Source organism: Pyricularia pennisetigena, chromosome 3 (assembly GCF_004337985.1).
Source record: "Pyricularia pennisetigena strain Br36 chromosome 3, whole genome shotgun sequence".
Classification (NCBI taxonomy): domain Eukaryota; kingdom Fungi; phylum Ascomycota; class Sordariomycetes; order Magnaporthales; family Pyriculariaceae; genus Pyricularia; species Pyricularia pennisetigena.
In genome coordinates, this window is record NC_043742.1 from 5,874,706 (window position 1) to 5,900,819 (window position 26,114).

The 26,114-nt window shown below is 51.3% G+C and overlaps 7 protein-coding genes across 7 annotated transcripts; 4 read left to right on the forward strand and 3 right to left on the reverse strand.

Annotated features, from left to right (window-relative positions):
- Positions 1–1,167: 1,167 nt before the first annotated feature.
- PpBr36_03331 (uncharacterized protein) lies at positions 1,168–3,190 on the forward strand (the record flags this gene model as incomplete). The annotated part of the gene is made up of 3 exons (XM_029890504.1): positions 1,168–1,230; positions 1,320–1,743; positions 1,824–3,190. 3 exons carry the CDS (start codon positions 1,168–1,170, stop codon positions 3,188–3,190), a joined length of 1,854 nt encoding a protein of 617 aa, XP_029752864.1.
- A 951-nt stretch (positions 3,191–4,141) lies between these two features.
- On the forward strand, positions 4,142–6,085 carry PpBr36_03332 (uncharacterized protein; the record flags this gene model as incomplete). Its single annotated transcript, XM_029890505.1, has 1 exon — positions 4,142–6,085. One exon carries the CDS (start codon positions 4,142–4,144, stop codon positions 6,083–6,085), a length of 1,944 nt encoding a protein of 647 aa, XP_029752867.1.
- Positions 6,086–6,754: 669 nt separating this feature from the next.
- On the reverse strand, positions 6,755–6,922 carry PpBr36_03333 (uncharacterized protein; the record flags this gene model as incomplete). The annotated part of the gene is made up of 1 exon (XM_029890506.1): positions 6,755–6,922. The coding sequence occupies one exon, from the start codon at positions 6,920–6,922 to the stop codon at positions 6,755–6,757; it is 168 nt and encodes a 55-aa protein (XP_029752866.1).
- Positions 6,923–8,045: 1,123 nt separating this feature from the next.
- Positions 8,046–9,163, reverse strand: PpBr36_03334 (uncharacterized protein; the record flags this gene model as incomplete). The annotated part of the gene is made up of 4 exons (XM_029890507.1): positions 8,046–8,090; positions 8,206–8,643; positions 8,717–8,937; positions 9,154–9,163. 4 exons carry the CDS (start codon positions 9,161–9,163, stop codon positions 8,046–8,048), a joined length of 714 nt encoding a protein of 237 aa, XP_029752869.1.
- A 3,328-nt stretch (positions 9,164–12,491) lies between these two features.
- Positions 12,492–14,726, forward strand: PpBr36_03335 (uncharacterized protein; the record flags this gene model as incomplete). The annotated part of the gene is made up of 2 exons (XM_029890508.1): positions 12,492–13,051; positions 13,151–14,726. The coding sequence occupies 2 exons, from the start codon at positions 12,492–12,494 to the stop codon at positions 14,724–14,726; spliced, it is 2,136 nt and encodes a 711-aa protein (XP_029752868.1).
- Positions 14,727–15,769: 1,043 nt separating this feature from the next.
- On the forward strand, positions 15,770–17,898 carry PpBr36_03336 (uncharacterized protein; the record flags this gene model as incomplete). Its single annotated transcript, XM_029890509.1, has 5 exons — positions 15,770–15,847; positions 15,919–17,388; positions 17,478–17,516; positions 17,573–17,822; positions 17,888–17,898. 5 exons carry the CDS (start codon positions 15,770–15,772, stop codon positions 17,896–17,898), a joined length of 1,848 nt encoding a protein of 615 aa, XP_029752871.1.
- A 2,901-nt stretch (positions 17,899–20,799) lies between these two features.
- PpBr36_03337 (uncharacterized protein) lies at positions 20,800–22,562 on the reverse strand (the record flags this gene model as incomplete). Its single annotated transcript, XM_029890510.1, has 6 exons — positions 20,800–20,834; positions 20,910–21,037; positions 21,127–22,067; positions 22,135–22,250; positions 22,362–22,388; positions 22,475–22,562. The coding sequence occupies 6 exons, from the start codon at positions 22,560–22,562 to the stop codon at positions 20,800–20,802; spliced, it is 1,335 nt and encodes a 444-aa protein (XP_029752870.1).
- Between the last annotated feature and the right edge of the window lie 3,552 nt (positions 22,563–26,114).

Here is a 26,114-nt window from a genome sequence, read left to right on the forward strand (position 1 = left end):
TCTCCTTTTTGCTTTTTGTCTCCCCCTCACCTTTTTGTCTCTTTGTTCCTTTTGGTAAAGGTGTAGTTCCTCTTATCAATACTGTTTTTTTTTTTTTTTTTTTTTTTTTTTTTTTTTTTTTTTTTTGCTTGGTCCTGTTTCCACTACAAGGGTACAATGATTCCACTGTAACATTACCCTACTTTCCTTGGCCTGCGATTCCCGGATACCCAACCTTGCCAACCTCGGCCCTCTTATTGCTGATGGTCACTCTTTCGCTCTCTTGATCTCGCTATTGTTTCGATTCCTCCTCCAACCCTGAATGGTTATTATCAACCAGCACAGAAATTCTCTCCTTCGGAAACTACACGAGTCGGACGTTCAGTTCTCTACATTCCCTAGCAAGCAGCATATTCACTGTTTTTATCGTCCTTTTTTGGCATAGTGACGCCAGCCCCCGAGACGATCAAACTACCAGGACTCAAGGGTCCCGCAACATTCCCATTCGACGGGTTCATTCCCCCGTTGGCATCGATCGCCAACAGCACTCTGTTGCAGCATTCCGTTCCAACTCTGCCCATCCTAGGAGGGTTTAGTCGCAAGCCCTGCAGTCGAGCGATCGACAAAAAGCACCACTTTATCCACCACCATCATACACATAGGCACGCACGCACTCACGCACACACGCCTTGACGCCAATCACAGCCGTATGCAGCCCTGAAGAGTTTCCTACAGACTTTGTTTTGTGCTGTGGCCATTGTCAACTCCTCTCCGACTGCGACAGGCCGGCTCCATAACAGCGAGCTCCCTACCCTATTTGTCCCAGCCAGCTGGGCAGGTCTCTCAACAACGACAATCATTTCGTCGCAACTTGGTTTCCTTTTTCTCATTTTTATTTTCTATTTTTGATTTCATCCTACTTTTACCTTACTATTCGAGTGACGTACTTTGGGTTCCTTGACGACCATAACGAGCACAGTCGGCCATCCCGCGGGCGAGGAAACGACTTGTGTAGACGGCCGGTCCGGTTCCTTTCGCATTCACTACATTCGATTCGACCTGACGACTCTGGGAGCTTCCTCTTTTCTTTTCTTTTCTTTTTTCTCTGGGGGTTCCTACACCCTTTATTCACACATTGTCGGTCACCATTAGAGAACAACAACAGTCGGCAGGCTTCTGTTGTTCAAAATGGGTTGCGGCGGCAGAAAAAACCAGGTCGAGATTCGTCCGGAACAGAAATGGGAATACATTGTAAGACGAATGCATCCGACTCGATCGAACCGGTTCATCCAATTGGGCCAGTGGTTGCTAACAAAAGTAAACTAACCCCCCCTGTGCAGAGTCTAAACGATTTCAAGTCAACATCATGTTGGACGCCCTTTGCCTACAGTTATCTGTGGATTTCCCTCTGCATATCCATGGCCGTTTATGGCGTCGACAGTTTTACCGCCGTTCAACTCCTTGCATTTAACCAATGGCCCGGCCAGGTTCGACCAGCTATCGACTTCGACATTTCAAAATGGATTTTTGCCGTCTGCATCATTCTTTCATTTCTCAACCTCGGATATGAACACATTCGCGCACAAAGGGTTATCAGGAGGGGCAGCGTGGCAGAGAGCTACTTGGACAACTTGGCTGTTCGCCTGCAAAGTATCCGGATCGGCGGGGGCAATGGCTACAAGCGATTCCTGGTCTTCGCTGAGCTGACCAAAAGCAAAAAGGGCGCCGAATACTTGGCGCTGTTCACATACTTCAGTTTCCAATGTGAGTTTCCGGGCGCGTTTACCTATTTGGGCTTGTTTAGCAACGAGGTACTGATTTCTTTCTCCTAATCTCATGTGCAGCTTGGTTTAGAGTTATTGTCTGCTCTGGCCCTAGGCAGGTGGTCAATGCTGTGACGCTCTATGCCTTCTACCAGGCGCAAGATCTCACTCCCAAGGGTACTGACGTGGGCAATACGTTGCTGGACTTCTTCAACAAGATCAAGTTCCAGGCCGAACAGAACCCCGTGCTTGCGCTGATCTTGTCTGGTATGGTTTTCACCCTGCTGATTTGGGTCCTTGCCATGCTCGCATTGATCGCAGCCGTGCTTTGTTGGGTACTGTTTTTGTGGAGTTACATTCCTGCTGAGGACGGTAGCTTGTCGAACTACTGCGCGCGGAAAGCGAACAAGCGACTGATGGCCATAGTTGCGGTCAAAGTCAATAAGGGTATCGCCGAGGAGGAGAGGAGGAGAAAGAAGGCGGAACTCAAGGCAGCAAAGAAGGCAGGCGAGAGGCCACCGGAGGACATCAAGCCAACATTACCCGACGTCGGCGACGATAAGCTCCCGACATTCCCCTCGCTCACGCGCGCCGACACCATGTCAACACTCCCGCCCTATGCCTCGAGGCCAGGCACCCCAGGAAGCATCGAATTGAATTCATTGGATCAGAAGAGGCCGATGCCATCTCGGCAGGGAACCATGAACAGCAATTACTCGTCCAGGCAGCCGCTTATGGGTGCTGCTGCAGAGTTTGGGAGATCAGCATCGCCCGCTCCATCCATTCCCAGCACAAACTACAGCGGAAGGACGTATGGTGGCCAACCACCGATGAGCCGCATGCAGTCCAACGCATCCATGTCACGGGCTTACACGGCCAGCCCGGCGCCCTTTTCGTCAGAGACGGTTCCTGGTCTTCCGCGACCCGGCTACCAACGCAGTCAACCAGGTGGACCGCCGAGCAGATTCGACAGCTACGACGACTACTCGAGTGGACGTGCTAGTCCCGCGCCTTCCATGTATCCTTCGCGGGGCCCAGGTCTCCCAAATATGCCGCCGAGGAGCGCGACTGCGCCTGTACCTCCCCGCGGTCCTGACGGATACGATGACTACTCGAATGGCCGTGCCAGTCCCGCACCGTCCATGTATCCTCCGCGGGGCCCGCCTAGCTCGAATGGTCGAGCTAGTCCCGCGCCGTCAATGTACAATCCCTCTCGAGCCCCGCCGCAGAGGAGCGCGACTGGGCCTGTGCCTCCACGAGGCCCTGGATACCCTCCACAGAGAAACATGACTGCCCCCGCCCCCAGGCCGGAGGACCCGTATGATTACAACACCCGCCTACCAACTTCGAGCAGTCAGGCGCCGCCACAGTCTCGGGGCGGCTTTGGAAACGGCTGGAACTCGGACTTGGAGAACCAACGGGGCGGGCCCGGAGGCCCGAGATATTAGGTATACCAATGGACGACAGCGACGACTTATTCATATATTTACTATCACCCTCATTCAGGGAACGAGTGGCCCCAGAGTGGCCAGTCATTTTGTAAATCTGGTATATTTGGCTCATCATGATAGAGCGCTTCCTTTTCTTTGTGTTGGCGACAGGTGGGAGAGTTGAAAGGCAAACTTGGCGTCATATGCGTGCCATGGCGAATCGGTGACACGTTTGCTTATAGTTTTTAATGCTATATGTGCAACACATACATACCATACAGGCCCCGCCATGGTTGGCGGTTAAATGTTATTACAGTGTGTGATCTCTACTTTGGAGTCAAGTTGACTTGTGTCCTTCCTCGGTGTGCGCACATCAACAGGGTTGCTGAAGGCGGGTTGCGTCAACCTTTGCTTACTGATCAACAGTCTAATTAGTCTACCTAGACTAGCAAGTCGCCGTTTGTCACCCCGCGAGCGATGCATGCGACATCCTACCTCGGCATTCTTTGCACGGAAGGTTGTTACGCCATGGCTTGGTTCAGATCCCGACCCATCTAAGGTGGGTTGTTACGGCATGCATAAGCAAGCATTGATGATAATCATTGTTTTAAGTGGTAAGCAAGAATCAATATTATGGGAAGGTTAGTACAACTACGAACCCGACTGACTTATCGGTCTCCTACAAACTCGTTTCATAAATGTCGATATACATGTTACCACATATACGCGATATGTCAGCCGAATGCTAGACTTGTAAACATAACATCGGTTTACGCCTACATCTATTCCATTTCTGGTCAATCTCCTAACCACGTTGGACTAATTTATTTACCAATGCTATGCCAGCATCCAATAATTACCCCAACTTGCCCCTCAAACCCCAACCATCCGATCCTCTGGACGTCGTCGAACATCACAACCTTACTAAACTTTCCATTCGCAGTGCCTAAGATAGGGTACCACAACGCCATGGCCTCCCTGCACGCAAAGACGCAGTGGAGCGAGGGGGAGCTCGCCGTCCAGAGCCTCCTGCGCGTCCCGCCGCAGCCCAACCCGACGGCCGACGGCCTCCCCATCCACTACATTGGACGCGTGCAGGCGGCACCCCTCGTGGCTGTCGGCGCCGTCGACGCGGCCGCCCAGCCGTGGTCGAGCATCTGGGCCGGCGAGCCGGGCTTTGTCCGCGCCATCGCGCCAGCCGTGGTCGGCATGCGGTCGCTCGTCGACAAGGCAAACGACCCCGTCGCCGGCGTCCTCTTTGGCGACCTCGCGGACGGCGAGGTCTACAGCGACCCGGATGCGGTCGGCGGTGGCCGCCCGATGAGCGCGCTGGCTATCGACCTCGAGACCAGGGACCGCGTCAAGCTGGCAGGCAGACTCGTCGCTGGCGTGAGGAGCGCCGGCGCCGCAGATCAGGTCGGCGACGTGCAGCTGGCCATGGCCGTCGCCGAGAGCATCGGCAACTGCCCCAAGTACCTGAACAAGAAGCGCATCTGGATGCACGTGCCCGAGCCGGAGCTGGTCTCGGACGCGCTACCGCTGCCGGCCCGCGCGCTCGAGATCCTAGAGCGGGCCGACATGTTCTTCATGTCCACGTCGGACGGGAGGGGTAACATGGACACGAACCACCGCGGGGGCCCGCCGGGCCTGTTGAGGGTGGTCAGCAACGGCGAGCGGCACGACGCGGGCGTCGTCCTCGCGTACCCCGAGTTCTCGGGCAACAGACTCTACTCCAGCCTCGGGAACCTGCATGTGAACGACAAGGTCGGCGTCACCATCCCTGACTTTGAAACGGGGGATGTGGTGTACCTCACGGGAACGGCGAGGTTGCTCGTTGGAGACGATGCGGCCAGGCTGCTGCCGCGCACCAAGGTCGCCGTCAGGATCGAGGTGACCGCGGCAAAGGTGGTCAGGGATGGTCTGCCGTTCAGAGGCGAGGCGGGCGAATTCAGCCCGTACAACCCACCGGTGAGACGACTCGCGACCGAGATGGCAGCCGGGCTGGGCGTGGCGGAGAGCAAAGGAGGCGGCAGCGAAGGGGTCGCCGTCGCAGTGCTGAAACAGAGACAGGTGCTGTCTCCCACCATCACGAGGTACACGTTCGCCCTGCAGCCCCCGACTGGGTCCCCGAAGGGTCGAGTCGGGTCGTGGACGGCGGCGCAGCACGCCACGCTCGATTTCTCCTCGGAGCTGGACGCGGGCTACAGCCACATGCGGGACGACGACCCGCAGAGCCTCAACGACGACTTCGTGCGCACCTTTACCGTGTCGAACCTGCCACCGGAGTCGTCTTCTGGGGAGGGCGGGGCGCGCAACGGCGAGATGCAAATCACCGTCAGGACCAACGGGCCCGTCACGCGCCTCCTGCGGAACTGGAACCTGAGGGCGCCCCTCGAGATACCCGTTATGGGGTTCGGGGGCGGGAGCCTGCGGATCCCCGCCGCCGCCGCCGCCGCCGGCGACGACGATGCAGCACGTCCGACCGTCTTCGTTGCCACGGGCGTCGGGATAACACCGCTTCTCTCCCAGGCGGGTGCGCTGCTGTCCGCCCAGCAAAGGTCGGCGAGGGCCCCTCTCAGCGTCCTGTGGAGCTTGCGAAGGGAGGACGTGCCCTTCGCGGCTGACGAGTTCAAAAGGACGCCCGGGCTCGGGGCCGTGACGAAGCTGTACGTCAGTGACCTGGGGGCAGCGGCTGAGGGCGGCAGTGGTTCCCAGCCAGAGACGGCCCGGGAAAAGGGGGCGTCGCAGATTATTGCGGGCAGGCTCACCAAGCAAGGTCTTCTCGATGCGGCCGGGCACCAAGACGGAGGTCTGAAGGCTAGATTCTATATATGCGCTGGGCCTGCAGCTACAAAGACCATTACTGAATGGCTGGCTGGTCAAGATGTAGTTACTGAAAGTTTCAACTACTGAGTGACGGATAATCCGTGAGAGTAGGGTATTGAGAATTAATAGATTTGAGAGATCAAAGCAGAACAGTATGAGAGTCTGACAGCACTTGCGAAATCGGTACAGGTAAAATTTCAACTGTCGCTGAAGCAACTCGAGGATATTATTCCTTGCAAAACCCTATGGGGCAGTTATTCCTCCATCCTATCTACTGGATCTATCTAAATACATGCCTACGTATGAATCGTTTGCAGCCTATCTGCAATACCCCCGGAAATCCCGTTTTAATGTCGCTGTTTGATGTCATGTTCCCGAAACGCCAATAACCCAAAAAAAAAAGAATACCAAAACTAACAATTATCCAAAGAAAAACAAGGGGATGTGTGAAAAAAACGCCACAAGAGTCCCCAGTAATACCGTCGTGGAATCCCGCAACCCAAAGGGTCACAGCCTCATGATGGCGTGATATCATGCTCCACGTTTGCGAAAAGACTATAGGCGTCTCGCAATCGCTCTTGCAGCGAATCTCTCTAGTCCCTCCTCAAGGTTAGAGAACTGCGACGGCGTGCAGGCCGGAAGAGCGCGTAGTTTTTGTACATGCCTCCGACCGAGGCATGAGACATAAACCTCCGCCCTGAAATTATAAAAAATAAACAAATTGCAGGCCCACCCACGATTTCGGGAGGGCCTGCGTCATTGATCGTCGTCGACTAATGAAGTGCTTCCCGTGCTGGACGACGACGTGGTGCTGACGCTGGATCTCGCCATCGAGACGAGCTTGTAGATGCCGAAAGAGATGCCCGCCAGAACTATGAACAGGATGATGATGATGATGGCAATGACGTCGTTTTGCTTAACCATCTTGCCGACTGGTTGTCTTGGGCAGACAAAAGCCGGTAGACAAGTGGTGAGGAGGAAATGTGGTGGCTTGGTGGGTGAGTATAAGGGCGAGGAATGCTTTTCTCGATGTCGTTGATCTTTTTTTTTTTTTTAATCCCAAAGAGTATATTTTAGATTCGTAGACCGTTTGCGGTGTGCGGGTTTTGTGTCTGGCCGCAAGCGATGTGGAATGCGGGCGATTATACGGAATGCGAACGTATTATATGAGAGTATGAACGAGTATGTATGAGGTATGTAGACTGGCTTGTCGGTTATTTGTTCACGGCAATTCCAATTGGTTTGCTGGGTTTGGCCGGCTTCATAAAAATATGGCGGTTGCAAGATGTCAAGAGACGATGAATAGCACAATAGGGCAGGAAAGCGTTTGCATGTTGGGCAGCGGGCAGAAAAACCGCAGGAGCGCGACCATAAAAGCGACTTGGATGCAAGCTCTATTATTCCCCCGCCACCAAGTAAATAAAATCCGGAAGGCTGGCCAGCCAACCACCCCGAACAAGGGTGCGAACGGGGAACCAGTTACGCGTGATGATTGGCCAATATGGTAAAAAGTGGGCCACTTTAACCAGCCTCTTTGTTCAAGGGGTTGTTTGAAGTCAGCGCGACTCCGCTTGGTTTTTTTCATGATTCCAACCTTGTCGGGGCGTGACGTACCATGAAGGTGCGGTCCCCGTCCCGATTCCAAGTGAGGAGTTTGCTGCGGGCACTAATTTCTATCCATCTTTTGGAATCCAAGACTGTTGGTTTGTTGGTTTGGCCTCTTTTTTCAAATGGGTTCACATAATAGCGCCAAGATATCGATAGGTCAGAAGTAGGGTACATACGCGAACCATCGGCTGCTTATCCTATCTTACTTATCAGTAATTGTAGGCTCGTCTGGAAGAGAAACGAAAAACAGGCAACAGAGTCCCATAACTCAGTGTCACTTGTAAGAGAAATCGTATTTATTTGATTGATCCCAGTAAAATTCCGTAGCGCCTTGTCCAGACTAAGGGAAAGAAAAAAAGGTCATCGTAAAATATGGTTTCGGTATAACTGGGGTGAAGTGAAATTGACTTTTTCCCCCATTGGGGAAGAGCTGCAAGTTCTATGAACTTGTGAAATTGATTTTGGATTCGTAAAATTTCAGCATCTGTGAATGCGAAAACATGTTAGCAGTTTTTCGAGGACAAAAAGACATATCCACATGGTCCATTGGGAAGCACACGGTCCATAGGGAAGTGTCCATGATCATCGAAGAAGCTCACTTTCTGCGGTGCGCGCGTATACGCCTGTTGTGCCTTGTGCTGCGATTTTTCGCCATTCTTCCAGCCAAGCCACACTATAAGCTCCCCCTTGTCGTTTCTCGTCATGTCTATAGTATCAATCTGGTCCTCCCAGCTGCCGCTCGGCGGCTTCCATGCCACGGCCTTCCGGCTCTCTGGCGGCTCCGAGTCCAAGGGGTGATCGCCGTTCTTACGCGACTTTTTGGTCGAACCCGGCGTGGCACCGGTCGATGGTCGGCCACGCTTCTTGGTCTTTGTAGCCTTCTTAAAGCTTTCGTACAATTCTGCAATGGTGCCGTGCTCCTGCAGGTATTCATCGAGTATCTCATCGGCCGAGCCCTGCAGGTTCTCCAACGGCTCCCATGTCCTGTCGGATTTCTTCTCAAAACCTTCCCACTTTACTTCGAACCTCAATTTGCCCTGTGTTCATTCAAGTTTGTGATCAGCGCCTTAGATCAAACGTCGACCCGATCCAGGGGCAGATATTCCTCACGTCGCTTTCATCGATCCTGTGCGACAAGATCTTCTCTACTACATATTCCTCTTCGTCGCCTTCGTCCCCCTCTTCCTCATCATCTTCTGCCGCGGCGCCGCTGGTGGACTCCTTTGAGTCATCCTCGTCTTCTTCGTCATCAAACTGCGCGGCCTTCTTGTCGCGCCTGGGCACGACGTCAAGCTCGGTGCTGCCCTCGGACATGTCGTCGTCACTTATCGCTGGTTGTTCGAAGCACAGTAAGTATTAGTCTTGTATGTTTTTGTTTTACAGAAATGGAACAATATTGTTGCTGAAAGTCCGTGGTGCTTCTCGAAGGCGTATAACGGGACGCGTATAAACCAAGTGCGGCGGGACGCGACACGAACTGAGATGGTGAGGTAGGTACGTGTAAAAGTAGCAAACGGAGGCTGGAGCGCGCAAAATAAAGTACTCACCGGGCGGCATTTTGGCAGGCGTTTGAATTGAAGTTATTGTTTGGGTTCAGCTTGACTTGTGCGAGGCCTGAGGAGCTTTGCGATTGTGCCAATCGATATCTCCAACAGCTTTCGTCGCGGGAACGGATCGCGACGGCGACGTGCCGGAAAAGTGGGTTGCCTGGTAGGTGAGTGATTATGTAAGGTTGATGGTACCTACCTAAGGTAGTTACCACCCGAGGCCGGTCGCTTTTACTAAGCGAAGCTTGAGCCACATCGGAGAGGCGCCACAAGCCACTGGAAAACAGCTGTAGTTTTTGTCAAGGATGGAATGGGGTCCACTTTGAATAAAAGTCACGCAGTACAAAGTTTCCAATTACGTAGCAGCAACTCGATCCAGCGACGATGGCAATTTTGCACAACTCAAAAGCTCAATCACCGTCGAGAGGATCGGCTGATCTGATTTGATTGTCAGGTCAACCTGGTTCATTTGGGTCTTTATCCGGAAGTACGAAGGAACAACCAGTAAAGCACATTACCATGTTTTCGATTCCAGCCGGCTAGGTTCCCAGTGAGGGAGGGTTGACGAACGCGAAGAACACCCACACAACACCTTTGCACTTTTGCCGTGGCACGCAGGTCGGTTCAAGCACGCCTGACTGACTACACGCCCGGGCTGTCTTCCGACATGGTTCTTGGCAGAGACGCAGACTTGCAAGATACGGACGGCACAATTTCGGCCGACGGTGTGCGGGCCCTAACGTAACTCGGGGCGAACAAGCGAGTCCGTTCCCACACGTTCGGAAGCCTGGACCATGTTTTGTGTGTTGCGGTATGCAAACTGGAACCAGAGAATAAAAAAATAATAATAATAAAAAAGGCCCAAGTCAAAATTTGTGCGCCCAAAGTAGGTGCTGACTCGAAAATCCCATCCCTTGGGCACCCTCACAAGTTTCGATCTGGCGTGGAAGCCAATACTCTGGAGACGTCTGTGCAAACCATGGTTCCCTTCTTTCTGACCATCCTTTGTCCGGTACTATTCTAAACAGCGTACGTTATGACTATGGTGTCAATGTTATATGTGGAGAGCAGCATATAATTGTACCTGTTATACGGTACAAATCGGTTCACAACTCCACGATTCCATGCCGAGCGACCTGCCTCTTTTATACCGTGGAGCCGCCCTTACTCCTTTTAAGGGCATCGCGTTTGCTCACCGACCAGCTCCCCGAGATGATCAAGCACTCTTGTGGCCGTTGCACAGCGGAGCCCCAGGTGCCTAGTGCAGTGCCAGGTCCATAAGCAGCAATTCATTGTCACTTGTTATGCACAAAATCACGGCGATCGGGATCCGGTTCCTCCACCAGGCGTGCCTGGGCACACCGGTGCGTATTATGCCCGTTTTACACAGGCCCGGTCCATCCCGCCAACCATACATTCATTACTCGAGTTCCTTTTTTTTTTTTTTTTCTGCGGCCCCTCTCATTGACTGGCTCTTTACTTCACTTCACTGCTTAGGAATTAAATGAGCAGATGGATCACTTGTGTGAAGAAGACGCGAGACATAGCAGACATCAAATCAATCAAAGTCTGGGCCCCAATCGCTACCACCCACATCCTCTATCGACCTACCTAGTATGTCACTAGGCAGGCTCGGCAAATTTCCCATTGCTCGCAGGTCAAATCGAGCGAGCAACCTCGTATGGATGGATGGATGGATGGATGGATGGATGGATGGATGGACCATCCGTTGGGGGTTGTTGCTGCGTGCAGTGCTGGTTTTGTGAACCCAAAAAAAGTTCAATCTCAAGGCCTTGCTGGCGAACCAGTAGGTGACGCGGACGGCACTAGCCCCCTCGGAAAAAAAGTCGCGCTTGCACCAGCAAACCACGGGGTGTGGATAAATTCCAACGGTGAAATTTCGCATCACGAGCGAACAGAGGTGCATCCGCTTAATTTTTATTGCATCTCACTCGGCGTGGAACTTGCTGTAGGAATCTCATCCGAAAGCAGAGGCGTGCCAGCAGGTGGCTGTTATCAGCACTCTGGGACCCTGTTTTCCAGTGCTTCCTAAAGAAGATCGACCTGGCAACCAGTGACTCGCGCAGGATTTTTTAGCCACGGCAAGCCGGGAAAGGCCCACTTTGACAGCTCTCCGACCCACCACCTCTAGGTACTTTATCCCCTGTCGTTGGGGAGGGTCGTTGGGCCCGCACAACGTCCACTCTCGATCAGCAGTCAAGTGGATGACGGAAAACAGCACGGCGCGAGCCCGCCCATTGGCTGAAGGACGCGGCGTCGACCACCAAAAATGACATGGCGCGCGAACCATAACAGCACCAATGCTGGATAGCTTATTAAAATCCGTCGTGGTCATAATTAAACCGCGCTTGTCAAAGGTGACATTTGCAACACCAATCCTAGCTGCTCAGGGCTCCAAGCAGGGATTGACGACCTAGTAAGTCTGGTAGCCTACCAAGTACGGAATTATTATGACCTTCTGTAGTATCCATCCACCCATTTTGGCCCGATGACACCAGCTTTTCTTAGGGCAGCTGCACTCGTTTCCCCATGCATTAAGAAGCTGGCTACATTGTGTATGGGAAAGAAGGTGAATGCAGAAGCAGAAAAGAAGAAGAAAGGGAGAAAAAAAAAAAAGGAAAAAAGAAAAGAGAGAGAAAAAAAAAAAGAAGAGAAAAGTAAATCCAATGTGCCACTGGTATCCATCGGCAGGGCTTTGTCTCTTGTCATTGTTGCTGTAACCCGAAGCACGCTGGCTTTCATATCCAGCAACAATAGCCTTCAGCATCCCTATCTACTTCATCTACACCACCTTGGCCCTCCAACTTCTTTAGCGTCGAGTGTTCCCTTGTTAGCCCCAGTCTTTTGCTTCTGACCCCGGCCTGCAGCCTATTTAAGGTACACCTTCCCTGTCACGCCCCGAAGGACGTGCTCAAGAATACCGGGGAAGGTGAAGGAGAAATAACTGTTGATACCTTCGCGCCTGGTTCTTTTTCTTCGCGGACAGTCGGTCATTAAAAGACTAACCAGTCTTCTTTGTGCTCGATCGACGGGATCCTTTCATAACCCTGATGTCAGCTCTTGTCGAACTGCCTTGTTCTTTCCAAGAGAATTAAGGCAAACAACGCTGCATCAGCATCTCACAAAAAAAAAAAAAAAAAAAAAAGCTGTTCTGGGAAGAATTCGCGGATATCCTGATGCCTGCAAGCGCAAAGCCTCCGCAGCACTGCTAGTTCTTTCACCTGGGGGGCGCACAAATTTTCCGAGTTTTCTTTTGCAATCAGTTTGTCTCCCGTATGCCGGCGCGTGGGACCTGACCTCAGGAGAGTGCTGCTGCCATGACCGATACTGCAGAACAACAGTCGACCCCAAAGGCACCCAAGGACAAGAACTGTCCTTTCTGCGGTCAGGCCTTTACTTCGTCTTCGCTCGGCAGACACCTGGACTTGTATGTCAAGGAAAAGAATCCGAGACCGCCAGATGGGATACATGATGTTGAAGAGATTCGCAAGATCCGAGGAGGAATCACCCGGAGGCATCCGCGCAACTCGCTGGCGCGCCGGGAGACCTTGACCCCGGTCGGAACGCCAAACACTACCACTAGGAAGAGCCCGGGCTCCGATGCAGAATCCTCCACGAAGTCGCCAGTACTTCCAAGGTCGGCCCACGGATCCGTAACCAACTTGAATCTATCTGGCCCTCGCTGGGAAGGCAGCACCGCCGCCAGTACTGATGCCGCTCCTGACTCGGCAAAAAGATCGGTGCCAACACGGGCGATGAGCAGGCAGATGGTCAAGGCTCAGTTTGAAATGAAGCAGAAGTTCCAGGACGCTATAGATACGTCTAAAGCTGCTGAGCTAGCGCTAAGGGAGATCATCGGCTCATGGAGGGCCGCTAAGTAGGTCGACCCTATCCATGCTTTTAGACAGTGGCACTTTGGTCACTTCCAGCATCATACATGTCTAGGCCTGCTAACTAATACTAACACGTCTATCAGGACAAACGTCGACATCAACTCAATGCCTTTCGATTTCGACCCACTATCTCTGGACTTTCCGGCGCTTACGCTTCAGTGCTTGAAGAAACCCCCAACTTTGTTCTCGTCAACTCAGCATCCCACTGCGACGTCGTGGTCTATATCTCCGCCAGGCCAAAGACAGTTTGAGGCACTCACGGCCTTCTTTCGCGACGAGTTTATGAAGTACAAAACTAAATGCATTGCCGCCGCGACAGCTGCAGAAGAAGATCTTGGCTACCCCGCGCAACTCAAACTTTCTCAGCCTGATCCCAAGGAGGCTGCCAAGAGAGCAGAGAAGGCGGTGGAGTCCCTGGAGGAGCAGGTCACCGAACACCTTCAGTCCGCGTACAGCGTCTGGACGAGTCTGGACCAGCAGCGCCAGTCAGAACTATGGGTGCTCGAGCTGGCCAGAATCGTAGGGCGCGGGCAAACCGAGCTGGAGAAGCTCAAGGAGGCCCAGCAGACGCTCAGGCAGGAGAATGCAAAGCTGAAAACCCAACTGGAGCAGTTAGGCCGCTTGCAGCAATCGCGGGACTCCAGGATTGTATCGCCGACCACGATCCCTATGAAGGAGGCTATGATTGAATACTTGGAGGAGCAGCGTGTCAATCACGGCCGCGTGGGCGTCGCTTTGAAAGTAGATGATGGCCGGTCGGACCTAAGCACAGTAGTTGCAAAGTCAATCGAGAAGTGGAAAACTGTCATTGTTAATGCACGCGCAGCCAACAACAGTCTAAGTTCGCAAAGGACTCTCGACGCAGGGTCTGGTCCACTGTCCCCGGCTTTAGTCACAGGAGGATCACAAGCTTCTCAATCTCAGTCTGTGATATCAGCCCCAGATACGGCACATACCACTCAAACACAACAGTCAAGACCGCAACAACAACAACAACAACCCCCGCCGCCCTCGCCACTTGAAACGCCAACACAACAGTCAAGACCGCAACAACAACAACAACCCCCGCCGCCCTCGCCACTTGAAACGCCAACACAACAGCATCACAAGCCAGTTCCTACTCTACAGCAAGCCCCTAAAGGTCGTAATCTCGGCACCACGGCGACTGCAAGCCAGCCTAGAGCTTCCCAGCCCACTGTCGTATCACAAACTTCCTCGGTACCCGTCACAACTTCAGTAGCCTCTACAGACGATGCAGGCAGCGATCTGGACGCCGATGCCGAGATGGAGGACGACGACGAAGGGTACGCGGCAATGAACACGCCGGCCAGCCGGCCGCTACAAACCATGTCAATTGCGGCGAATCCACCACAACCAAGCCATGAGTCGGACGGCATAAAGCTCGAGGTGCCACGTACACGAGGCCCAGCACAGAGAGTCGCTGTAGGCAGTCCGTACGCTCGGAGCGTTAGCCATGCCGCACCGAGCAACGGCCGGGCAAGAGGCGCACAGATGAGCAATCGCTCGGCGACAAACTTCATCCCGGCCGTGCCGCGAAACCAGGAAGCCGACCCTAATACGATGCCTCCGTTCACGACGCAGGCGGAGCTGGGAATTCCCGTTCCAGACATGAGCGGTGATCCCATGTATATGGACTAGACGGCCTTGCCAGCTTTGTTTTCTTTAGGCAAGACTGACTTCACATGATCCTCTTTTTACTTATTTTAATAACTGTACTCATTTGTAAATTCTTTCGACCGACAAAATACCCGATTCCGACATCCGCACGCGCGACTCGGAATTTTGCCTGATAATTCTTTTTTTTTTTTTTTTTTTTTTTTTTTTATATATCATCATCATTATTATTATTACTATTTTATCTTCCACATCTGGGATTAAATATATATACTTTTAACTGAAAGGTTTGGGAAGGCTTGTACATAGACGGGAGAGCCAGATTTAGAGGATTCGCGCCAACGCAGTCAAAATACAAATCTCATTTGTTGGATATTACCCGAGAGATTTTCCAAAGAGACTCAAGATATTGATATCACAGCACTGGGCAGGCTCCATATCGGTCAATAATTTCCCTAGGCCAAGCGTGTGTGATCGACATGCGGAGGATTGATATCGCAATAGCACCCTTGCCCCAACAACCACGCGAATGCAACATGGATACTTATCTACCTACCTAGGTAGGGTATATGTGACTTGACCCCAGAGTGAACACTCAGCTCGTATCCAGGTAGTGTTTAGGCAACCTCAAACGGGAAGGGCAAAACAAATCCCATCAACATTAGAGTTAGATTTTGCATACTAACTCACGCAAAGAAACCACTAACAATCGCTCCTGCGACCATGAAAGGGGTAATTGTGGCTTGCACAAGTGGCGAGCCACAATACCAACAGGTTCCTGGCGCGCTGAACCACCCCCACCGCATTACATGTAAATGAGTCGATCTCTGTGGTGGGCGTTGGCAGGTACGTACCTATGACACACACCTTTAATTGTTTGTACCCCGCGCCGTCTCAAAAGCTCTGGCTACAAAAAAAAAAAAGACAAAAAACACTTTTCGTCAACACAAAAGCCACGGATGCATGCGACTCGACTGTTGCCTAGTAGTAAACTCGAGAGTATTTTAACATATTTGGCTCACAATCGGGTCCCAATCTAGCAATCTCAGCCACTTATTCTCCCAACCATGGCGGACTCTGCAGCCTCAGAGCCTCCTACCGAGCAGGTGGCCAACCTCATCTTGGATGAGGTCACGGGCGAGAAGGTATGCGCCTTGGACAACGACCAAATCTTGCACAGTACATATTGCTGACACGTTCGCTCTCCTTTGCTCAGGTCTCCAAGACGGAGCTCAAGCGCCGGCAAAAGGCTCGCCAGAAGGCTGACGAGAAGGCCAAGAAGGCCGCAGCTGCCCCTCCCAAGCCCGCCGTCGCAAAGAAGGCAGCCAAGCCGGACGAGCAGGAACTCAACCCCAACCAGTACTTTGAGATTCGAAGCCGTGAGGTCAATGGCATGCTCGAGAACCCTTCGGGTCCTAACCCGTACCCGCACAAGTTCCTGGTCGACTACGATGCTTCTCAATTTGAAAAGGAATTTAAGCACCTCAAGTCTGGCGATGTCGACAAGACCAGGGAAATCAGAATCGCCGGCCGTATCTTCACCAAGCGTAGCTCCGGAAACAAGCTGATCTTCTACGACATCAAGACCGGTTCCGACACGACGACGACCGGCTCCAAGCTCCAGATCATGTGCCAGGCTCAGTACATCAAGGAGGGTGGCCCGACATTTGAGCAGCAGCACGAGCATCTTGGAAGGGGAGATGTCATTGGTATTGTCGGATTCCCCGGCAGAACCGCACCCAAGGCCAAGCTCGAGAGGGGCGAGGAGGGCGAGCTCTCCCTTTTCGCGACCGAGGTTGTTCAGCTGTCACCATCGTTGCATCTGCTTCCTGGCGAGCGTGCCGGCTTTACGGACGGTGAGAAGAGGTTCCGCATGCGCTACCTCGACTTCATGTTCAACGACAAGTCTCGCGAGGTTCTGTGGCAGCGTAGCAGAATTGTCAAGTACATTCGTGACTTCTTCCACGAGAGGCGGTTCATCGAGGTGGAGACCCCAATGATGACTTCCATCGCAGGTGGCGCAACAGCCCTTCCCTTCGTTACGCACCACAACGAGTATGATCTCGACATGTTTATGCGTATCGCGCCGGAGCTGTATCTCAAGATGCTCGTGGTCGGTGGGTACAACAAGGTCTTTGAGATTGGCAAGAACTTCCGCAATGAGGGTTGCGATCTTACTCACAACCCGGAGTTCACCACTATCGAGGCATATGCGGCATACTACGACATGTACGACGTGATGGACTACACCGAGGAGCTTGTCTCCGGACTGGTCAAGCACCTAACTGGCGGTTACGAGACCAAGTTCACCACGCAATCGGGTGAGACGTACGAGGTTAACTGGGCAAGGCCATGGAAGCGCGTCAAGATCATGCCCGAGCTCGAGAGGCTCACGGGCAAGAAATTCCCTCCTTACAGCGAGCTGCACACCGAGGAGACAAACCAATTCCTCCGCGACCTGCTCAAGGAGAAGAACATTGAGTGCACGCCACCACTGACCAACGCTCGCATGCTCGACAAGCTCATTGGCGAATATCTGGAGGAGACTTGCATCAACCCGACTTTCCTGATGGAGCATCCCCAATTGATGTCTCCCTTGGCCAAGTACCACCGCACAGAGAAGGGTATCTCTGAGCGTTTCGAGGGTTTCGTCTGCAAGAAGGAGATCTGCAACGCGTACACTGAGGTACGTCTTGACTAGAAACCATCACATGTATCACCGAGGTGGTCATGAGAGTCTCGCGGAAATGCTTACTGACTTGTCTTGATGTGCAGTTGAACAATCCGTTTGACCAGAGGTTGCGCTTTGAAGAGGTAAGTCAAGATTTGCTCCCATGCGCGCTTGATACGACATGCTGACAGCCCCATAGCAAGCACGCCAAAAGGCCCAAGGTGACGACGAGGCCCAGATGATCGACGAGAACTTCCTGAGGTCACTGGAGTACGGTCTGCCTCCGACTGCCGGATGGGGCCTGGGTATCGACCGACTGTGCATGTTCTTGACCAACAATGCTACGATCAGGGAGGTTCTGGCATTCCCATTCATGCGAGACGAGAAGAGCGGCCCGCCAATGGCCGCCGAGGTGGCCAATGTTGAGCCGGTGCCGGTTGAGGGTATTGGTACGTATTGCTCCTAAAGGTCTTCACTCGAGTATGATTGCCGAGACTAACCAGCCCCGGAATAGCTCACAAATAAATGGAAAGTAGCCAAAAAAAAAAAAAAATAAAAGAGAAAAAAATAAGAGACTGCACAAGACTTGATTAGACGATCGTAATGTCTGGCTGGTTGACATATAGGGCATATTGACAGGTATTGATGGAAACCTCGGACCGAATGTATTCGCACAAGAGGGTTCGTTTGTTCACAACTACCTCATCGCCTGATGTTATACGAGGCAAGTCTAGTCTAATCAGAATCCTATGTTGAACATTCGTACCACCCTGTGTCGTCGAGGCGTGAGTGACGCCATAAGCCGGCCGGATGCAAACCATCCGATCGCCGCCACGCCTAACTGTCAGATCGCCTGCATGCTGCATGTTGCATGCAGCATGCGTCACATTTAGATAGACAGGTCTAAGAGAGGGCCAACGTCAAGGCAATTTAGGCACTTTTTCGTATGATTCGATGCCGTCCAATTTTACCGAAAGTGAACCGAGCTAGTCCAGTGGGAACGAAGAAAAGAATGAACTGCAATATTGCTTCATGGTTTGCAACCATCCAAACTACCTGCATTTTTTTTTCTCAAGAAATTTAAAATAGTCATATTTACAAGATTTTGGAGAATATGATCAGCCTACTGTCTGACACTCAATTTACAAGCATTCCTTGGAGCGATTTGGGAAATGATCTAATATGAGCCCGTTTACATGCTTCCCTGTGATATTAGCCCTGCGCAATCAGTCAATTCTTTGTTGCCCACCACTTGCTATCGTACTGTAAAGTGGTGTGAGGCAAAAAAAGAGGTCTTAGTAGCGGAATCTAGAGTCAGTATGACACCCCGGGGGCGCATGGTATTACCACCCGTCCGAGTGGTCACTGCCACGGCGTCTTGGACATCCGATCTTGACATCTGACTCCCCTGAAGATCACCGCCAGTGACATAGGGTAGTATGCTCGGTTATTCTTAACACTGGGGTGAGCATCGATCTTTCCTACGTAGTACTACTGTGACTGTGGTACTGAACATGTCTTGGCTGAAATTGTTCCATACACCGCCCCCTTGATTCACCGCAGGTGACTAGTATGAACTTGTCTTTTTTTTTAAAAACGAGAACAGCCAGCAAAAGGACGAGGAAGATGAGAATGACATGCTCTTCTTGGGTAGTTTGCCCACTGCCGTCTGTCTGATATCATCATCAGGCCATAATTGTTCGGCGTTTTTTTTTTCTCAGTTGGTTTTCCAGCTTCTTTTTCGCAACCGCCAAAAAACCCCATGTGACGACAGCTTCCTCACCTGTGCTCAACTGGGGGCGGGGATTTATTCTATTTTATTTTTGGCAAGCTCACCAGAGGCCAAGAGTTTATACGTCTCGGACCAAAGATCCGTCACGACCGGGTCGAGTCAAGCCTTGTACATACATAGTAGTTCTGTTTGCTTGTTTAACAAGGGGCGAATGGGGCAGGTGGCTCTTATTACCAAGTTGGGGGGGTTTTTTTTTTCTCTAAAAAAAAACCCCCCACCATCTTTTTCCTCACCAAACTGCACCATCCCCACCCCCTCCATGGATTGAGAATGCTGATACAAGTTGATAACCCCTCCGAGGCAGAATCGCGTACAAAAGTGTGTAAACATGAGACGGAAGACAAAAAGGAGTAAGAGTTCAAAAGACGAACCCGAAGAATAGGACAAGAGAAAAAGCCAAAGATGAAAAAGAAGCACAAGAAGAAAAAGAAGAAGAAAAATTCCGGCCGAGTTTAGCCTCACCAGGGTTGTCAAGACTTCTCTGGCCCGTTTCGGCGTCGGAAGCTTCCGCTTATATCCAGGGCTGATACTAGGTTCGTTTCATCGCCAGACCAACAAAGGTTCGAATTGCAAAACACAACCAAAGGCAAATTTTACAGTGGAATGCTACGCTACGTGCCCGGGGAGGAAACGTCACTGCGAGAGCCGTATTCGACACGATCTAATAGCCAGGGAGGCAAAGATATATCTATGAAAACATCATGTTCGGCAACATAGTCAACCGCCGATATATGTTCGCTTCCGGTCATTTGTCGCGTTGTTTTCAGATACAGGCATCCCTTGGATGACAGACATATATTCATGGCTCTATATGAATGTGTTGATGGTAGCTCCGGCGCAGAAAAACGGTCCGCAAGAACAAAAGAAATGACGAGCTCTAGTCTAGATACCCATGTTGAACGCCTCAAAGTACAGCTTATCTCAGATAAATCCCAGTATAAAAACAAACAAAACATGGCTTGGGTTTGCCACCCAAACTTGATGATCCCAACCTTGGTTTCCCCCCAGTTAACGTCATGCTTTTCACCCGCACGTGAGAATGCACAAATACAAACGGATTCATTGAACAAACCAACCGACAAAAAAGGCAAGAAAAAAGATTCCAGGCTCCCAGGTTCGGTGGGTATATATAAGGACTGTAAGATTCTGGGGTATCTCGTCTGGAAAGAAAAAAAGATTGAAAAGAAAAAGCCACAAGATGCCCGCGGCAAACTGACATACAGAATGAAGAAAATTGAAAGGGAGGCCAAGCAGTTTTCTTTCCAAGGGAGAAATGAATAATTAAAAGAGTGTAAAAGTTCCTCGCTAGCCATTCCCGCGAATCGACCCTTCATCTGGAGCGGCTATACTCCTTGCATCAATGTTCCCGTACTTTCGTATCAGGGCTACTACGGGCGAATGGCGAGGGGTCGGTCTGTGATATCGTAACGAACGTGTCTCGGGCTCGGCGAGATTCTGAAGTAGTGCTATATCCGGTGATGAGCCGTTCTGTCTATCGTACAAGTTTTGCTTGGCCATATAGCCATATGACCAGACAAAAGGTAAGCGTTGAGAGCTTTGGGCCGGCTCGATGGTGTTGAGATTGCGAGTCTGTTCGGGTCGGTTTTTCGGTGCACATTCGAGATCAAAATCGTTTAAGCAAAGGCACCAACGATCGACATGCCAGCGGCTGAATATTCACATATGGGGTCAGAAACGACTTTATCATCCAAAGTCCAACGGCTGACATGCTAGAAATGCTCACCTCCAAGTAGAACCCAGCTGAAGGCCTGGATCCTCAAGCTCTTGGTCAGGGTTTTCTGGGCCTCTTCCGACAGGAAGTCCTCTGCAAGTAGATCGACAAGGGCGGCGTAAATGAGCAGACCAGATGAGCTATACAAAGCAACGAGTGTTTCGTGGTCAGCCTCAGTTGCTACTCTTCCATAGTGGCCTTGTCGGTGGGGTGTCCCGGGTATACTTACATGGCGTTGAAGACACCCACTGTGATCAGACCCATCGCGCTGTCAGGGTCGTACGAATCGCGGACAGCGAGACCAATGGCCTGGCCGATGGGGGCAGTAGTGCCGAAGGCGACAATCAGGAGCCAAGGGCGTATGCTGTTCTTGGGGTATGGCACGGCAGCGATACGGGAGCCAAGACCGAGACCCTCGAACATCTGATGGAACAGGATGGCGATGACCAGAATAATGAAGCCGTCGATGGTCAGGGAGATGGTGATACCGACGAAGACGGAGTGGAACAGGATACCACCCTCCAACATTGTGATGTTGAGCGACATCTTGCGGTAGACGGCAGGGTCGACTTGCTGCCCCTCTTCATCAATGAAAGGAGAATCCTTGGCCGCAACCGCGTTGTTGGCACCATTCTGCCCCATAGGAGCAGCAAGAGCGTTCTGGCCCTGCGCGCCCTCGTTTGCCCTGATCATATTCATCATCTCCAACCTCTGGCGGACATACTGCTCGTAAAAGACGACGAACCATGCGGGCATCTCCGAGTCACTCCCGTAAGGCGGCTCGTTGGGGTTCTGACGGCGGGCACCGGGTTCGGCGAAGGGGTTGATCTTGGCATCCTGCTCATACATTTGCTGCGCCATCCTCTTCTCAAACTCAATGTCGTCTGCCTCGAAGCTAGATGCGTTGTATCGGGGAGGTCGCGGGGGAGGTGCTGCGGCGACCACGGGGCCGGGGCCGTGGCCGTGGCCGTGGCCGTGGGAGTCGTGTTCTTCGAAACCCATCACGCCACCGTGCGAGTGGCCTCCCAATTTCGAGTTGATCCACATCTCAACAACAAACAGGGCGAACATGGAGCCCATCATGATAACACCAGGCATCGGCGGGTACTGTTCCGTGAACAAGTCGGGAAGGCATGGGTTGTTCAGACTCTGGAAAGCAGTCGGGAGGAGCTAAAGCTGTCGTTAGTTGCTTGTACGTCTCGAAAGCAGACCCAGCCTGACGGGTGAAGAGACGTACATGGACGAATGCTGTTGCGATGAGGACGCCAGTACCAAAGTGTTTGCAGGCGAAGAAGACCTTGGCTGGGATCTTCAGCCACTTGACCTTCTTGGCAACGACGGGGAAGCCACATCCTTAATCAGAGATATCTTTGTCAGCTTGACGAACTAGGGACGAGGGAAAAAGTAGTTCGTCTTGAATATTCTCGCGAAGCCTAGTGCCTGTGCATTTCGCATAGTACCTACCAAAGATGGAAGCGGCCATAACCATGACTTTTTTTTTCCCATGATGGTTAGCAAAGGCAAGATAGAGGTAGGTAGGTAGATAAAGGATTCAACTGAAGTGCAATGAAACTCACAAAGTGCAGCTACGTGCAGTGGCAAGTCATACTCGCCCTTCTCCTTGTTTCCTCCGCATTGCGGCTTGGGCTCCTTCATGCCTTCCATTTTCGATCCAAAAAGCACAGCCGCTCAAGAGCGGAAGGCAACGAGGAAAAGGATAAAAACGAATAGAAGGTAATGAGACTGTCCGGCAGTCTCAGATGTCGAAAGGAAAAAAGAGACGCCTCGGACGTCGAAAGAAGCGGAGGTTAAGAAAGAAAAAAGAAAAAAAGGGTGAAAGGATAGGAAGAAGGGAAAGATGCAAAACATGAAAAAAAAAAAATGAGGGAAGAAGTGAAGAACAAATAAAGATAAATAAAAATCAAGAGAGAGAAAAAAAGGAAACACAGAAACCACTGCAATAGATCATGGGTGCCCAAGCATTGATCATCCCAGTGATAAAGGTCTATTATGGTAGCGCCAAGGCTGCCGGGGGAGTTTTTTTTTTCACTTTTAATAGGGCCCCTTTGTTATGGAACAGGATATCATCGCCAACCAAGAGGGCAAGATTATCCGCGATCGGAACTGCTGGGCTGGAAACGTAGCCAGACGCGTTCGAGCCGGTCGCAACCAGCAAGGGGATAGGTGACAGAGGTTCAATGTATCGTTGTTGCGGCGATCGAGAAGAAAGCCCAGTAAAGGCGAGTCGAGGCCTGCAACCTCTTGGAGAGGGATACAGGGGATAATGGGGCAAGGGTACGGCCCGGAGAATATGCAGCAGGAGCAACAAAATGTGGGGAAAAGAGAAGAGATAGAAAAAAAGATAAAAAAAAAAATAAAAATAAAATAAAAAATGGAAGCAAATACCGAAATCAAACCACAGGCGGCCGATAAAGGGCGTACTGGAGAATAGGCAGAGAATGGTGTCACAAAGACAGGAGAAGAGACTGGCTGGCAGGTGTGCGGGCGGGACGGTGGAGAATGAGCTGAATACGTTGTTTGACGGATCCACGGGATACATCCACAGTCCATCAATGCCTCACAATTGTGAGACTGAGCAGCAGAAAAGAACCGGCCGATCTCTAATAATCCCAGTTTGCAGATGTCTTGGCGGGGCAGTCAGTTTGCCAATTTGAGACCACCATAATGGACCAGGACCCTGGCGGCTGAAAGGGGACATGGGAAACAGAGCCCCAGACAGCCCTTGGCTGAAATCCACTAGAACTACAGTATGTCTACATGTACACTAGACTAGACTGGTCTAGTCTCCTGTATGGCAGGTACGGTAAATATTGCATGCTCCATGAGGTAATCGGCTTTTGCCGTGCACGTCTGCTATGTAGCACAAACCCCTGGTGGCGCAAGCAAGCTTTCGGCTGTGGTGAGTGAGTGAAGCTGCGATGAGCATGCATGACTAAGTTTTTTATACGTAGATGTCATGGCCATGTTATCCAATGTCTTGTTAAAAGTGGAAGGGGTAAAAAAAAAAAAAAAAGAAAGAAAGCCAAAGGATTAAAAGGCAAGGTAAGTCTAGTCGACCCGACCCTGGAATCTTGGCGCTTCGCCGCTACCATTACAGTTGTCGATTGAGTGACAGAAAGGAGATATGAAGTACAAGCCACCTCAGACTCAGACGTCTGTGGCCGTGCGCCAGTTTCGTTTCGTCTCGCTTCTTTGCCTTCTGCTTCTCTCTTCAGTGCTGCAACCAAAGCTTACCTTGGTTACTCCTGAATTTAGGTGCTTTGTCTTTTCTGAACTTGCATCGGCGTCTTTTTTTTTCTTCTTCTATTTTTCTTCTCCCACTGGGAGGTGCCGGCTGGGAATGGAACCGATGAGGAGAATAAAAGAAAATTCAAAGGGATACCCTGTTCCGGGTATCAGCCCGGTTAGGGCGTCTCCAGTCAGAAACTACGACAGGTCTTCATCGAATCAAGATGCGCGGTAGTTATTGTAAAATTGAATCGAGGCCCCTTTTAAAGAGCCACTAGGGTGTCCTGTACTGCACAGTACATACAATACCTTCACCGTGGTTGATTTGAGGTCTCAACTGGGCGGGTTCGCGAGTTGGCGGGTAGGAACACAAATGCCGACAGGTCTTGAGTGCGCCTTGTCTGACAATTGCCCATTCATCGACCTGATGTTTGAAATTCTGCGGGGCTGATCCACTTGATGAAACGGGCCGTTCCCTCGTAGGCCATGCGAGGTACAGAACCAGCCAATCCATACCATACTAAGCAAAGTAAGCTTCTTTTTTCTTTCCGCAACTACCAGGTCAAGCAACTGCCAGGTCAAGCAGGTGTAAGTTCACCTCTTGGTGTTTGCGCGATGGATCCTTTGTTGGAATGCGCCAGCCTACGCAAATATGGTTAGCCAATGTATCCATCCGTATGTACTACTGCTATACTGACAACGCAGCCTACTCGCTATAAAACGAGCCTCAGCGGCTGCAACATCCGACCAAGAATTCTCCAAAATCGCGGAGACTCAAATCGATGTTGACTGCCGGTAGCGGGTTCAAAACTATTCTCTGTGTGATATTAAATGTCATTTCCTCCGACTTGATTCACATCTTTCTTCCCGATTTGCCCTTGCTGATTGATAATCACTTGGCAGCAATTGTAGCACCAAGGTTGTCGAGTTAAGCGTTTTTCGTACATGGTAGCTTGGACATACAAGCTCTCTTGTGGTTGCTCACGGGCCTGCGTCCGAGACAAGCTCAATGAATCCGGAGTGCAGCACATTCCAAGACGCGGGGAGTGGGCACGGTGATACAGAATGTATTATTAGTGGGCATCGACAGATTGATGATGAGGAGAAAGGAGCTTGTCGCGAAGCACAAGACTGAGAAACTGATTCCTCCACAAAAAGATTTGTGTTCCCTATCGCTGTGTCTTGACCGAATGGGGAAGGGATATTCGAGCTTTCGGTAAGGCCACTCACTGTTAGGCCATCAAACATACAATTGTCGCAACCAGAACTTGTGCCCTGTCTGCCCTGCTGCTGCCCGCACGGGTACTGCCAATTCCGAAACGGCCAAGGCATGTACTATCCAATAGGAATATTACGCAGTATGTAAGCTCATGGAGCTACCCCACAAAAAGAGTTCTTGGCATGGATGGCATGTTCTTTGGCAGGTGCTACCGACAACCTGTTCATCACATCAGTGACAGTACCGTACCAACCTTACCTTAGCTACCCTCTGTCTCTTCACTCCCTGTCGCAGCCAGGGCTGAACGGCTGGATAAATACTCCTGTCCCACCATCCACCTCGAAACCGTGATAAACAACTGTACGGTACTTCTGTGTAGAAGGGCTGGTTAACTTACCTGAAGCGAATTTCTAGAACAAAGATCTAGTCAAAACCCCCCACTCTCTGGCGATCAACATGGATCAAGTTTCAACATACCGAACAAAAAAAAAAAAAAAAAAGCTTTGTCTCTCCCAGAATTTGAGACTTTTACTGTGGTGGTCAGGTTGTGGGCATTGCTTGGTATTGATGCCATCTGAGCACTTGAGATCCAGCCTGCCTTGGCAGTGCAGCCCATGGGGTGATATGAACAATTGCTGGGATCCCCCCAACCATACCATGGTAAAAGGCACAAAGTATGGCTTTCGCTTGCAACTGTTTCAACGCCAAACCCATATTATTTCCACCACCAACCTGTGCTGTGATCTCTT